The 15,354-nt window shown below is 41.1% G+C and overlaps 1 protein-coding gene across 2 annotated transcripts in view; it reads right to left on the bottom strand.

Moving 5' to 3' along the window:
* Positions 1 to 15,354, bottom strand: part of LRP1 (LDL receptor related protein 1) — a 312,569-nt gene that overhangs the window by 172,838 nt on the left and 124,377 nt on the right. For both annotated transcript variants that reach the window (XM_063427333.1, XM_063427338.1), the window contains exons 4-6: positions 14,080 to 14,205; positions 12,886 to 13,014; positions 11,447 to 11,710 (exon numbers count right to left, since the gene is read on the bottom strand). In XM_063427333.1, coding sequence (XP_063283403.1) covers positions 11,447 to 11,710; positions 12,886 to 13,014; positions 14,080 to 14,205 — 519 coding nt within the window. The remainder of the gene's footprint in view (positions 1 to 11,446; positions 11,711 to 12,885; positions 13,015 to 14,079; positions 14,206 to 15,354) is intronic.

Genomic DNA, 15,354 nt, shown 5'->3' with positions numbered 1-15,354 from the left:
ATCCTTGACAGGTAAGGGTACTTGAGGACTTGAGGACTGGGTTGGGAATCCCTGCTCTATTTCATATCTTCCAGAAACACCTGGGTACTGAGCCCACTAGTCTTTGCTATGCAAACCTTGAGAAATATATGAGCCAAGATATCAAATGAAAAGATTTGCTGTAACAAGTACATGCTACAATGCTAGGCATCCAATGTCATTATGCATAGCCATACTATTTAAGCAATGGACAAGGCCCATCGGCCCAGTAGCACTCCTGATTATCACCTTGTGAGACCATCTTCTTGCTCTTAGTAGTCCTGGAGGAGCATTATGCTAATGACCTTTCTAGAACAATAACCTGCCTGATGTAAAACATTTCTTTATTTTTTTTTCATCTATCACAACAAATACTAGTATCATGTTGCCCACACCTCTATGGATTTAAAATGGAATGGTCACTTCCCAGATTTTATATTAATTTGACTACCTATTTGTCAAGTACAAGTATTGTACCTAGCAACTGTGCTTTAGAACAGTCAGGAGACTCAAACGCACTCACACTAACTGCGGGTTATCTTTGATGACCTAATTTAGTCAGGATGCAGAAACAGCTACACAGTGCATTTTATGTTTATTTCAGAGTAGCTTGTACACCTAATTAAGCTTGATCACAAAGCATGAATCGCTGAAATGACAATGCCTTTAGTTTCGCTATGCCATATAAAACAGTACAGATAACAAAAATGCATTGAGTGCCAACACTTTTTTTATATATATTTTACTCCTGTTTAGACCATCAAGATGTTAAATCTGTTGTAATCCTCTTCCTTTCTCAAAACATTTAATAAAACAAAGCCGAAAACTCCAAATGCATTCCATTTCAAAAATACATACATTTTGAGAAGTATGACTACAGCACTTCTCAATCACTAGTCTGTATAATACAGCAGTGTGCATGTGATGTAGAACAGCACACAACACACTTCAGGAGCCAAAAATATCAGATTGCACACAAGGCGTGTGCATCCAGCGACACCTACATCGACACCAGGCATGCCTGGGAAATGCTATGGTCCCCGCCAGCAGGGAGATCCCCCACGCCGCACCAAACGTCTGTTCCCGCAAGCTCCACAGGCAACGTGGCGGCGAGGGCCTCCAAAATGGCGGCACTGACAGACTCAGAAGCTCGAGACCCAAGACAACCAGATCTCACCCCAGGTACCTGCGACCATGCCGGTGACCCCACTGACGCATTATTTGACCGCTTCTGGGCTAAGTGGATGAAACGACTGCAAGCAATGACAGCCTACCCCACGCCGCCCTCACGGACAAGAGTCTATGGCGGGAGAAAACCGGGGCCTCCACCTCAGGGAACAAAGAAGACGCACACTGGCACTCTCCTTGATAAAGGCCCTCCGGGCTGGGAGCAACCAGCAGGCATGCCCCGCAAGCGCCGACCACACAAGAGGAAAGATGCTAAACGTAGACCAACACGAAGCAACAAGACTCACCTCCTTATCCTGACAGGGACGACCATGGGCCACATCGGACCCCAGGTCAACAGTAAGAGGGCGCTAGCTCCAGCGCAGTCCCGGGGCAGAGGAGACCACTTATCACCGCAACGCCATATGATCCCCGGCAAACACCTGGATGGGGGGCACCTGATAACAGGGTCAGAGGGCCTACTGCACCGATGAGTGCACATAAGCAGAGCGTTGGCCCCACAACAAGGAGGAAGCACCACTGCCGCTCCAAACTGCCCTACTGCCACAAACCCACACACACTGAGGGAAGTACCCAGTCCACGCAAGGTATCGGCTGACTCTACAGGGAACGAGTATTAACGCAAGGCAAGGGACCCAATGCCAACCGTCTCCAATATGCCTCCAATGAACACTTGCAACCAAATTACTTTACCAGATGACTTGACTTCTCTTCACCATTTTATGTTATCATTAGCCTGAACAACGTAGTCACCTGCACAGGCGGATGCCACATTACACATTACACCCTTCTCGTATGTATTAGAAAATCGTTATTGTTATAAATAGTATTTTTGCACCCCATAAATCAGCTACACACTGAGATGCAGGACCATAAAGTCCAGTCTCAACATCAGTGGTCCACTCTTTCGAGTAACTTCTCAGCAAATCATACAGCAATATCACAAATAATGCCTCTCCCTTACATTAGCCCATGACTTGCCTATTGATTGTTTTGTGATATAACTCACATGTTAAGCTATTTAACTCTTTGCTACTACTGTGCATGCATGTCTAATAGTACATATTGTCAGTCCAAATCGAACGTCCTGTTATATGATTTCCTAGACAATACTGTTACTCATTCTTGTTATCTTTTTGACTACAAAAAAAAGTGCAGCATATCTTGTGATTTACATGTATAACACTTGCTATGTCATTCACCAATTTTGCCATGTGTAACTAACTCTGCACTGAGAAAAATAAAGAAATAAAAAAAAAAAAAAAAAAAAAAAAATCACATTTGAAGAGGTTGCAAGTTGAGCCACAACATCAATCATTTTTCTCCTTTAATATGTTGTCGCTTTTAAATTCCAAAATGTACCTAGGCTTTTTAATTAAAAAATATAAAAATAATAAATAATATACAAACAAATACACAAACACATACAAATATGTTTTCATTACCCTTCTTCAAAGCAGCCTTTTTTTCTAAAGAAAAAAAAGCAGTTTTTACTAGCTTTTGTTTTTTCCTTTGAATTTAAGTCTATGTTACTTATTAATTTTGTAGCTCACCTGTGTTTCCAGTTCCTAAAATTCTTTAAAACATTCTAACTTACACACTTATTAAGCTTATTTTACCTTAAATCCTTCTAAACGAGTGTGACTGAGCAAAGTCTTCTGCAAAGCAGAGTCTGTATATTAATAGTGCCATTTAAGTAGTAAAATGTCAAATATGTTTGTAAAATACTTGGAATAAATTAATTAATGGAGAGGTATATGCAGCTGTGAAATCCAAGTTGCAGCATATATAAAATGAAAGAACAAAACATTACAGGGAATAACATTAGGATGGTATGACTGACCACACAGAAAAAGGCTAGGTTGCTGGAGCTTATTCTGTTGATACTTGCAGGGCCAGGTCAACCACAAGGTGGCACAGGGAGCCACCTTAATGTGCACTGGGCTAAGGGGCTGGATCTCCAGGTGACCAGCAGGAGGAGCACAGAGCTCCACCTCCTGACAGTCACACCATGTAGAGGATAAAGGATCTTTTGTATCCTCTACCCAGTCTGAGAGGTAGATCCTCACTGAGCGCACTTAACAGCTTTCTGACAGACAGGGTAAAGGTTACAGAAGTTCCTCTACTGCAGTCCATGAGGCCATGCCATAAGGAGGTACGAGGAGGTGGAGTGAAAGAGATCACAAAGATTCGGGGGAGGGGAGTAGGGGCTGGAGGGTGGGGGGGGGGGGGTAAAAGACACACAAAAGGGGCTGAGGGGGGTAAAAGACATGCAAAAGGGGCTGGTGGGAAAGAGCGTCACAGAAATGGGGCTGGTGGGAAAGAGGGACACAGAAATGGGGCTGGTGGGAAAGAGGGACACAGAAATGGGGCTGGTGGGAAAGAGCGTCACAGAAATGGGGCTGGTGGGAAAGAGCGTCACAGAAATGGGGCTGGTGGGAAAGAGCGTCACAGAAATGGGGCTGGTGGGAAAGAGGGACACAGAAATGGGGCTGGTGGGAAAGAGCGACACAGAAATGGGGCTGGTGGGAAAGAGCGACACAGAAATGGGGCTGGTGGGAAAGAGCGACACAGAAATGGGGCTGGTGGGAAAGAGCGACACAGAAATGGGGCTGGTGGGAAAGAGCGACACAGAAATGGGGCTGGTGGGAAAGAGCGACACAGAAATGGGGCTGGTGGGAAAGAGCGACACAGAAATGGGGCTGGTGGGAAAGAGCGACACAGAAATGGGGCTGGTGGGAAAGAGCGACACAGAAATGGGGCTGGTGGGAAAGAGCGACACAGAAAAGGGGCTGGTGGGAAAGAGCGACACAGAAAAGGGGCTGGTGGGAAAGAGCGACACAGAAAAGGGGCTGGTGGGAAAGAGCGACACAGAAAAGGGGCTGGTGGGAAAGAGCGACACAGAAAAGGGGCTGGTGGGAAAGAGCGACACAGAAAAGGGGCTGGTGGGAAAGAGCGACACAGAAAAGGGGCTGGTGGGAAAGAGCGACACAGAAAAGGGGCTGGTGGGAAAGAGACACAGAGGGGCTTGTGAGGGAGAAAGAACTGTGCATAATTCGCTCTAACACTGGACTACTTGATGGTGGATGGCTTAGAATCTATAGTATATTATATATATATATATATATATATATATATAATTTATTTTTTGTGTTCTATTTTAGATGGATCCGTGTAGGTCACAGAGTTTAGCAACAAGCCTGTGCTAGCCTACCCTTTGACATGGCAGATGCTTGCGAACTACATTACCCATGATACCCTGTCAGGACTAAATTAAAAGCAATAAACAAACATCAGTAGTGTCTGTTCTATGAAAACAGGTGTGTCTGCTTTCCAATATTGAAGAATCACAATTCAGCTAGAGTTGGAGACATCTTCACGAAGAAAAAAAAAGAAAAAAAAGATTTATATATGGAAGGTGTGTTTAAATATCCCTTAATATGTGTGTTTTATCATTCAGAGTAGATAATAAGATGTAGGCCCACGGGATTCATCCTTTAGATAGATATACAGGTAGGAGTATATGTTAGATTTTCATCTCCTACAGACATCTTATTTGTAAACAAGGCTGCACAGTGATGTCATTAAACTGCAATGAGTCATAGAACCTAACAATTTTCCAAATCTTATTTCTTTAAAAATCTCCCAGCATACTCTCCTTGTTATTTACATTCCCTGCATGCCTGTCACAAGGACTACTAAAAAGAGCTTAAGTTGCAGGTTAGCTTTAAGTACATTGACCTCTTTTACCGCCTATCACCTTTGTACCATTTCAGTAATCCATACACACCACAAGTGAAAGTGCCATTCATTGGATCATAGCTAAGCTGACCTAATCATAAATACCATTCGACAATTTACTATAATAAGCCCCAGCCCATCATGGTTCTTAATTCCAGGAATTTTCAAATCAGATTCTTTCCGGGATAAAAGCGTTAAAACTCTGGGGCATGAAGGGTTTACTTTGTCGTGTGAGCATGCACTGTAAATCTGCTTAGTACTGAAGAAGGCACTGTTACAGGGCAGCAAGTTTAAGAAGGAACAAAAAAAAAAAAAAAAATTCTGTACGAGGCAGAAATTCTTGTACACTGCAATATGGGGTCTGAGCAGGAGTCTTTCATGTGTGATTTCTGCTCATGAGGTTATAAAGAAGTATCAGTCCAAAAAAAAAAAAAAAAAAAACTTTTTTTAGGTTGTATATTTTTACAGTGCTATATATAAAGTTTTCAAATATCAAAAATAGACACGTTGGCATGTCCACCAAACAACAAAACAGTCTTGAAGAACAAAGAAAAATTCCCAAACGTTAGGATTCCTGGAAGGGAGAGCAAAGGTCCGGCTTCCAACAAACACTAACAGAGGGTGTGCCCATACATAGGGATAAATAACTCAAGTCCCATGGTTTAAATGATATAAAATAAAAAAATCTTTATTAGAAAAATGTAAAAACGAACCAATAGAATATAACCCAAATAAGTGCAAAAAAGGGGGGCGGGCCTCTACTGTTAAAAGTCACGGCGGGCTCGGAGTAGATTTCACCGCTCTTGATAAAGGCGTGACAAAGCGCCGAAACGCGCGTTGAGAAAAGACGCTAGGCTTAGGCTTTTTTAAAATCACTATGGGTCTTTATTATTTATAGCTCTGGGTTAATGCCCACTTTTGTCGCCCATTTAGTCCCTTATTTGACTTCAGGGTCAGTTCTATCTTACTCTGCAGTCATTTTTCTCATATTTACAGTCTTGAAGAACATCAAACAATCAAAAGTTGAAGCACTGCTCAAACAAAAGGTTTCTCTGTGGAAGATGGTGTAAATGTATAGACAGATGTAGTGTTCATTTTGTATCTAGAATTGGTGAGGTAGACCATGAATATTTAGATATGGAAATATCGCATAGTATCTACTTTCGATACACTCAGGGTAGATATTAGGGTATGTAGGCACATGAGAGTTTATCAGTGAGAAATACCTGATCTTATAGCACTAACAGGGAGAATTCAAAGTGCTTAAATTTAAAGTAGAAAAAGCAGAACTGGAAAGATTCTCTAAGTTACCTATGCCTTCAGTTTGGCTACTCTGCCTTAAAGGGAAACTCCAGTGCCAGGAAAACAATCCGTTTTCCTGGCACTGCAGGTCCCCTCTCCCTCCCACACCCAATCACCGGTTGCTGAAGGGGCGAAAACCCCTTCAGTCACTTACCTGAAGCAGCGGCGATGTCCCACGTCGCTGCGTCTTCCTCTGCGCCGCTCCTCCCTGTGATTGCGTCGGTCGCTGGGCGAAACTGATCCCGCCCATCGGCCGGGGAGACCTAATGCGCATCAATGCTTTTCAATGCTTTCCTATGGGGAAATACGCGACGCTGGAGGACGTCCAGCGACGCTCTAGCACAGGTTTCCTGTTCTATGATCCAGGAAGTGCCCTCTAGTGGCTGTCTAGTAGACAGCCACTAGAGGTGGAGTTAACCCTGCAAGGTAATTATTGCAGTTTATAAAAATAAAATGCAATAATTACACTTACAGGGTTAAGAGTAGTGGGAGTTGGCACCCAGACCACACCAATGGGCAGAAGTGGTCTGGGTGCCTGGAATATCCCTTTAAATTTACTTTGAATTCTCACTTTACTAAATAAACTTGTAAGCTTACATTCCATTCTAATCAACTGCAGATTGTTCTGCTCTAGGCTTCTACACAGCAAAAAAAATAAAATAATAATAATAATAAAAGTAACGTTTATTTCACCCGTATGGTCAAACATCATCAAAACTATGAGATCACCACACCAAATAGTACAGCTGCAGTATAGAAACGGAAATTGGGGAAAACAGCAAGTTATGGCACGTCTGAGTTTAGTTGACATTTTTTCTTTTCAAGACATTTATTTTAATAGCCTGTTACACCTAATAGAACATGTCTCCCCCTAAATGTTTCACAATAAAGGGGCTTCCTAACTCATATTGTTACATCCTTTATAATGTCAATCAAACCCCTCCCACCACCCAAAATGGCTACTTTTTTCTTAATGATCACTATATATCCTTCAATTGATTACTAAACGACGTGCTGAACACGATCCTTTTACGACTATTCATCTCCTTTCCAATCTTATTAGCAGCTCTGTTTTCCAACAAATAGGCTCTATCTTGCTGTGATGCCCTGCAATAGTTACCTGCTAGGGTTAACTCCACCTCTAGTGGCAGTCTACTAGACAGGCACAACAGGAACTTCCGGGTCGTTAGGCAACTTTTGGTAGTCCTGATGCATGAGGTTATCCAGCGTCTCCAAAAAACCCATAGTAAAGCATTATAAAATGATTTGCTATAGGGTTAGTCCTAATGCGAGTACGGCTTAAATGTCCTGGTAAAGGTTTTCTGTTAAGTTCCTGGAGCTACAACTTCTGTGCCATGCTGCTCCCACTAGATTTGCGTCCATTTTCTCTTCCAATCATAGATTTGCGAAAAAAGTTGAATGAATTGCTCTGCATTGGTTCGTCACTTATGGCAAGTCATCATCAATTGACGTTTCTCCTGCCTACCTAGGCACTGGAATCAAGTGCAGAAGCAGAGTCTGTAGAGGCATCACTGACATTGTCATTAAAATAATTGTGATGAGAGCCTTTAAAAGAAACTTTATTTTCTTTGCCTTTTAAGAGAGATTTTTTTTAGAAATCCACAAAGGCGATTCTTTACGATATGGTTCTCTTCATTGAATATAAACTTTGTCCATTTCGTAATCCTGTCCGTCTCTTACAAATTTATGTTGCTTTGTCGGAATAATTTATGATTTCAGATCATCTAATTTCTTTTCAATCCTCGCAACGAAATTTCTGAAAACCTATTTAACAGATTCAAGCTTCAATTGTATCTTTTGGACTGCATCTGTAGCAATTGCTCTTGCCTAAATTCTAAAGCAATATTCATAAGTATAAAGGTGCAATCATCCAATGCTGCAAACCATCTCTTTAAAGTAGGTGAGCATTTGGTAAATTCTCTGCAAAAGTGGGGAATTCTTTGAGGCTTAATCACCCCATGGTATGAATTTGAGGCTCCTGATCAATAATCGAGTACTCGGGAGACAAACCACAGACACAGTTGTTGTAGTTTTAAATACCGCCTCCACTTTATTGGGAGAGCATTGTGTATTTATGCAATTCAAGAATAAGGAAATAGCTGCAAACAGTCTTATTTTAGACAGGGCCGTCTTTAACATTGATTGGACCCTGGGCATGCATTTGCTTGGGCCCCCTGGATCCTGCCCTCCTGCCCCCCCCCCTTTCCTGCCCCCCCCCCCCCCCGCCACCCCCTCTCCCCCGGAATGTATTTGTGTGCAATGTTAGATGGGATGTATGCATTTCCACACGCATATACACACAAACACTGACACAAACACAGTGAGATACACACACCCACACACACACACACACAGTCAGACACACAAACAGTCAGATATACACATACACACATACAGTCAGATACACATACACACACAGTCAGATACACACACACACACAGTCAGATACACACACACAGTGAGATACACACACAAACACTGAGATACATACACACACAGTGAGACACACACACACACACAGATATACACACATACAGTCAGACACACACATTTAGACACACACATACAGTCAAATATACACACACACACACAGAGTCAGATATACAAACATACAGTCAGATACACACACACACAGTCACACACACACAGTCAGATATACACAAACAGTCAGATACTCACACACACACATACAGTCAGATACACACAGAGTCAGATACACACAGAGTCAGATACACACACACACACATACAGTCAGATACACACAGAGTCAGATACACACACACACAGTCAGATACACACACACACACACATACATACACATATCAATTTACATAGTTTAGCCACCCTCCTTACCTTTACAGAAGTGTGGCTTCCCTGGAGTCCAGTGGGAGCTGGATGGCTGAGATTGATGGGAGTCTTCTTCTTCTTGGTCTGTACCTTCTCTCTTGGTCACCTTCTCTCCCTGTATGCCTCCTCCTCCCCAGCGGCACTCAGTTAATTGGGAGGAAGTGACCTCACAACACTTCCTCCCAGCAGGCAGGAAGACAGAGGCCCGGTCTGGAGCTCTCTTAACCCCTTAAGGACACATGACATGTCTGACATGTCATTATTCCCTTTTATTCCAGAAGTTTGGTCCTTAAGGGGTTAAAGGGCCGGGGGCCCTTGATTACCTCACCTGCAGCAGCCCACTGGAATATTTCTTAGTATCCCGTGGGCTGTTCAGACCTGGCTGCGGGCAGGGGGCCCACAGGGCAGCTGCTTTGGGCCCCCCAGGAGCAACAGGGCCCGGGGCAGCTGCCCAGTTTGCCCCTTGTTAAAGACGGCCCTGATTTTAGACTGTGACAGTTAACTCAGACGGTCGCAATCACAAGATGCAACTTCTTCATATTTTGCATGTTGGAAAGCAGTTCCTCTTGCTACACATTTAGACATAGATCACAGAAAATTCAGCATCACCTTTATATCAATTTATATTCCTTCACAACCTCTAGGTATTTTATTAAGATAATACTACTTGTTCAAGCTTGTTGCTTCCTACCATGGCTTAATTTCCGTAATCAACAGTATTTCCAATTCGAAAAATGTCCTTATTGGTGTCCCATTAGTAACATTTTCATTGAGAAGGCATTCAGCCTTCATATATCTATCTGTCTGTCATGCTGTCCATACCTGTCAAATATCTGCTGGTGGACAAATACATACTATTAATGGGCATCCAAATACAAAATTACTCCTATATATGGAATATATGGAATTTGTAATGCTCCAAGCCCAACATCTGATGTCTTGAACAGTGGGTAACTATCACTCTTCTGATCTACAAAGAAGGCTCAGAAAGATAAGAGTAGCAGCGGGAATGGTGTCTGCATCAATAGACCGTTGAATGGAATTCCTGGAAAAAAATGTGACTACAAAAATTGGGCTAATTTAAAGAAAGCCTTTATATGGTAAAGCAAAATAAGTCGACGGAGAAAAGGGTTGTTTAACCCCTTAAGGACCCATGACATGTGTGACATGTTATGATTCCGTTTTATTCCAGAAGTTTGGTCCTTAAGGGGTTAAGAATGGAGTACTCGGTTGTAGTATAATGTATCAATTAGGCAATAAAATGACAAAGAGGAAATCAAAACCTATTGTTTTTACTAGTTGCCGTGTTTACCTTCCAGATTATATGTGAGCTAACAAATTGGGTATAAACAGATGTGTTTATTTATTTGGGATAAGCTATACATTTAGGTACCTAAAGAACCAGCAACTTGAATAATTTTCTTCACATTTGTAGCATCTCATCAGCTATCTAGTTTGCTTTTATATGATTACAGTACATCAAGGACCATTAAAAGAACAAAATAGTGTTAGAAATACAAAACTAAATGCCTACCACTAGAATGCCACTCTGCCCTCTCTGGCCCTGTGGCAATGAAAGACACAATGAAATATTGTGGTCTGGGTGCCTATACTGTCCCTTTAACCATATACATGCGGAGTTCAATATGTGTTGAAAACCCTACTGGCAAAAATAAATAAGTGAAAATAGTTCAGCCACTGGTATTTCAACATCAAATTGGGAGCAAGCGCAAGACAGCATTGCAGTAATAATATTTTTTTCCATTTTTTTTTTAACTCCTATTTATTCTATTTTTCTCTTTTAACATCCAGACTTTATGTGTTTTGGCTATGTTGATGTGTAAAATGCTGAAATGTACTTAAGATGACTAAGCTTCAGCTTAAATCATTTCACTGTCTGTACAGATTGTCTCGCTAGCCTGGCAGTAGCATTTAGACCAATGACACATCAAAACCGTCATGCCAGGACACTCGCAGGAGGCAGAGTGCTGAGGCTCCCTCAGGGCTGGTTAACTCATATGGCAATAGCATTTGCCTTTAACCTTGGCCCATTGACATACAAGAAAAAAAAAGGGTTTAAAAATGCATTCTCTCTTTCACTAGAAATTGTAAACTGTTTTACAATCACTGCTGCATCGTCTTAGAAGACTCTAACTCCTTTCAGTGTGCCGCAGATACTTTGATGGCGAAACCGTGACCTGCATGTTCCCCCTCTATGACTCAAAGAAGCTGGATACAACAATTTCACCAATTAATATAGTTACAACACTGGTTAGTATTTCTGTACATTTGACCAAATTCCATGTAAAAGCAAAAAAAAAGCACTTACGATGAAGGCTCAGTGAGATGTTGATGGTGCGTGTGTCAGTAAAGCCCTTTAGGTTGGCAATCTTTGCACAGTTGAGCGTAGTTTGAGAAGGACTGTCCCCCATGTGGATCCAACAAACCGTCTCCTCCACATAATTGAAATCCATGGCTGTGGTTTGCTTAGTACTGCTAGGAACAATGGTTGTCACGTAAGCTCCATTTAAGTACGTGGCTACTATGTTCTTTGTACTGGCAATAAGAAGAACCGTGGGTCTGTCAACTGGCTCTGAAAGGTAGAGGATAAAAGGAAACCTATAAGTACATTTGAGAAAATGCCCTATTATTCGGAAATGTAATACTCAGATTATATTTAAAAGGGATGTATTTCGCTAAATATATATGGGTTTGACTCATTAAAGAATTAAGTATAAAACCATTCCTTGCAGAAAATTCTAAAGCTTTGTTTCTGCATAATTGTCCTCTTTAATTAGAAGATGGCTGATATGTCTCAGCCAATCCAGACACTCCTATAGAAAGATTAGCTCTGCATGTAATCCGACACGACTTCCATAGACTTTGTTTTCATTACCAAACGATACTGTTATGGTTTTTGATGCGTTCGTATGTATTATTATTTAATTCAAATGTTAAAATGTAAGCCTTAATTGTGTTGTGCATGTTTTCTTTATCTAACTGGAAGGCTGCCTCTGATCCAGAGCAACATGTCTTTACTGCCAAAGAATACAAAAAATGTATGTTGCGCAATTCTTCACATTTATTTGAAAACATTGGCTATATATCTTTAGACAAAGGGCGCTGCCATGAAGGAGACATGCTTGATTTAATGATTTTAGCAATCTGTAAACGTTAATGTATGCATCACATAGCACCATTGTATGTGAAATATAAGCAGCAGAAAGAACAATTTAGGGTATATGTATCAACACGGCTGCACGGTCATTGTGTACTGTGTATCTCACACAATCTCACACGTGCAAAGGTGTTACATTGATTTCAGTTTAGCAAGAATTGTTTGTAAAAGAAGGCAAAATGCCTATATCAAACAATACGGTCACTGTGTCTCAACTCCACATTTTGTTTCCCGATTTTTCTGGAATTAAACTACAGACTGACCGTTTTTAACAAAACTAGCTAAGCATCCAAAAATACAAAGAGCATGGCCATCTTTCGTCAACGTAATCCAAAGACCAATGATGCAGGAGAGCTAAAACATACTTCATTTACAATCACAAACTAAAATCTGAAAAAATAATAAAAATAATAATAATCCATAAATTCACTAGCAGTTTATGTTATAAAAGCGCCAGGACAGGGATAACCTTACAACACATCAGAGTAATGATAATTATTTTTAGCCCATGACATTTTCTTTAGGTCTTCATTTGAATTTAACAGATAAAGGCCGAACATAAAAAAAAAAAAAAAACAAGCAATACATACCATTCTTTGCTTTGCAAGACTTGTTATCAGGTTGCAACAGATACCCCTCCACACACCTACATATATATGATGCTTCAGTGTTAATGCACAACTGGCTGCAGGTCCCATACACTGTGCATTCATCGAAGTCTGCAAAGAGGGAAGGCAATGATTAGCGTAGAATGCAGGAAGGTGCAAACATTTAAGAAAGCACCAAATCTAGAAGGCGATGGGCTAAAATAAAGTTGCTACCTATGAATTACAACCTACAAATTCTGGTCTGCAGCTTTCATCAACATTTTTAAGAGGTTTAATCTACTGAGGTTCTCATTTCAATGAATGACAGGACGATCTTGTAGGAACATCTGTGATTGCATGGTAAAAAATGGCAACATATACGCGCCTGCATTTCCAGTCCGTAACATGGTCAAGTGATCAGCAATACACTGTGCAGTTACCTTTCTTGGTGTATATTTACAGTTATTAATGAGGTATATCTGATTTCAATGAATCATACTGTGCCTGCTTTAAAAGTAATGAGTGCACAATTAGGTCCTACAGTTAGTGTAGCGCACATTTATTAGTTCTACACCTTTAGAAAAAACAGTTTATATCATGGTATGTATGAGATCAAATTATTTTCACTTCTTAGCTCATGATGGAGGGATACATAACTTTGTAAAGAAAAAAAAAAAAAAGAGGAACATTTATTTTTTCTATAAAATCTTGATTTCCCATTTGTAACAATATCATTTCAATTCTAAATTATTTCAGAGTAATCGAAGAGTGGCCAGCAAGTTTTCCTAGATACCCTGAATGGTCTCAAAGAGTGCCTAAGAAAAAAGTGACTACACTGGGATTTAAATGCCAACACAAACTATTAAACTGGCTAATCGACAATCTCTATGGTAAATTAAAGGTTTTTAAAGATTCGTTGGCTTTCCAGAACATCGGCTTTCAAATTTGCTGGCTCCTCAAAATTTTCAGTATGTGGTTATGTTTCTCCAGCATAAACAATGAGTTCATGATTTCATCATTTAGATTTCACAATTCTTAACTTTTGTTATTGTTTCTCTCACTAGAAAACTGGTTGTCAGCACCAAACCCTTCCTCAATATTGTGTTCCTATGCTGAAATGTAGTCGTCTGTTGCATGATTTCATAGCCCACAATGACGAATGAAGAATGTTTGCTGGAATATCTAGAAAACACAAACCTTTGCAAGTCTTGCCATCGTCAGCCAACTGGTAAGACGTGTTACAATAACACATTGGTCCACTCAAGGTTGGTGCACAGTTATGCGTACATCCCAGTGTGTTTTGGCTGCAGTTGCTAGAGAACTCTGCAAATTCAGAACAAAGAAAAAGTTAAAACTCGTGCACCCAAATATTTTTTCTTGAATTTTTTTAATTGTTCAAGGTCAAACTGATAAAAGATACTGAAATATTTCAGTAAACCAGCAACAAAAGATGCATTTCGTCATTTTGCATGATTATATCAGGCATATATTGTTAATTTGATAAATTATTTAAAACAAGATTATCTGGTTGGTAACTCTGTTAAAGGGAAACTCCAGTGCCAGGAAAACAATCCGTTTTCCTGGCACTGGAGGGTCCCTCTCCCTCCCACCCACCAATCCCCGGTTACTGAAGGGGTGAAAACCCCTTCAGTCACTTACCTGAGGCAGCGGCGATGTCCCTCGTCGCTGCCTCCTTCTCTGCTCCCTGTGCTTCCGTCGGCCGGAGGGCGAGACTGATCCCGCCCACCGGCCGAGGAGACCTAATGCGCATGAGCGCCCCCCTATAGGAAAGCATTGAAAACGAATTTCAATGCTTTCCTATGGGGATTTGAGCGACGCTCTAGCACAGGTTTCCTGTGCTATGAAACAGGTAGTTCCCTCTAGTGGCTGTCTAGTAGACAGCCACTAGAGGTGGAGTTAACCCTGCAAGGTAATTATTGCAGTTTATAAAAAAAACTGCAATAATTACACTTGCAGGGTTAGGAGTAGTGGGAGCTGGCACCCAGACCACTCCAATGAGCAGAAGTGGTCTGGGTGCCTGGAGTGTCCCTTTAAATGTTATAACTGCATAACTATATTTTCACTTTAACAATGTTGAATGTCCTCGCACTCTGCATGAGGAATTCCAGCATCTTCAATATCCCCATAGGAAAGCATCAATTCAATGTTTTCTATGGGGAAGGCCTAATGTGCGCAGTATTCGCTGTTCCCTTAAAATTGGAAGAGACTGAACCAGTGCAGAGGGACCTCGGAAATAGGTAGCTGAATAAAAGGGTGTTCACCCCTTCTTGAGCTAGAGTGGCACTTTAAATACACAAAAAGGAATTCCAGAATATATATCCATAAAGCCAGATAGAATGTTTGAGAAGCATAAAACAACAGCATCAGATAAGCAAATAAAAGGGACTGGGCTGTAAGAATACTTTATAGAAGAGTGACCATTATGGCTGTTCTATTGTGGTCACTCATGGT

This window comes from Pelobates fuscus, chromosome 1 (genome assembly GCF_036172605.1).
Source record: "Pelobates fuscus isolate aPelFus1 chromosome 1, aPelFus1.pri, whole genome shotgun sequence".
NCBI lineage: Eukaryota > Metazoa > Chordata > Amphibia > Anura > Pelobatidae > Pelobates > Pelobates fuscus.
The sequence above is the reverse complement of the archived record's forward strand: the minus strand, read 5'-3'. Positions and strand labels throughout refer to the sequence as shown.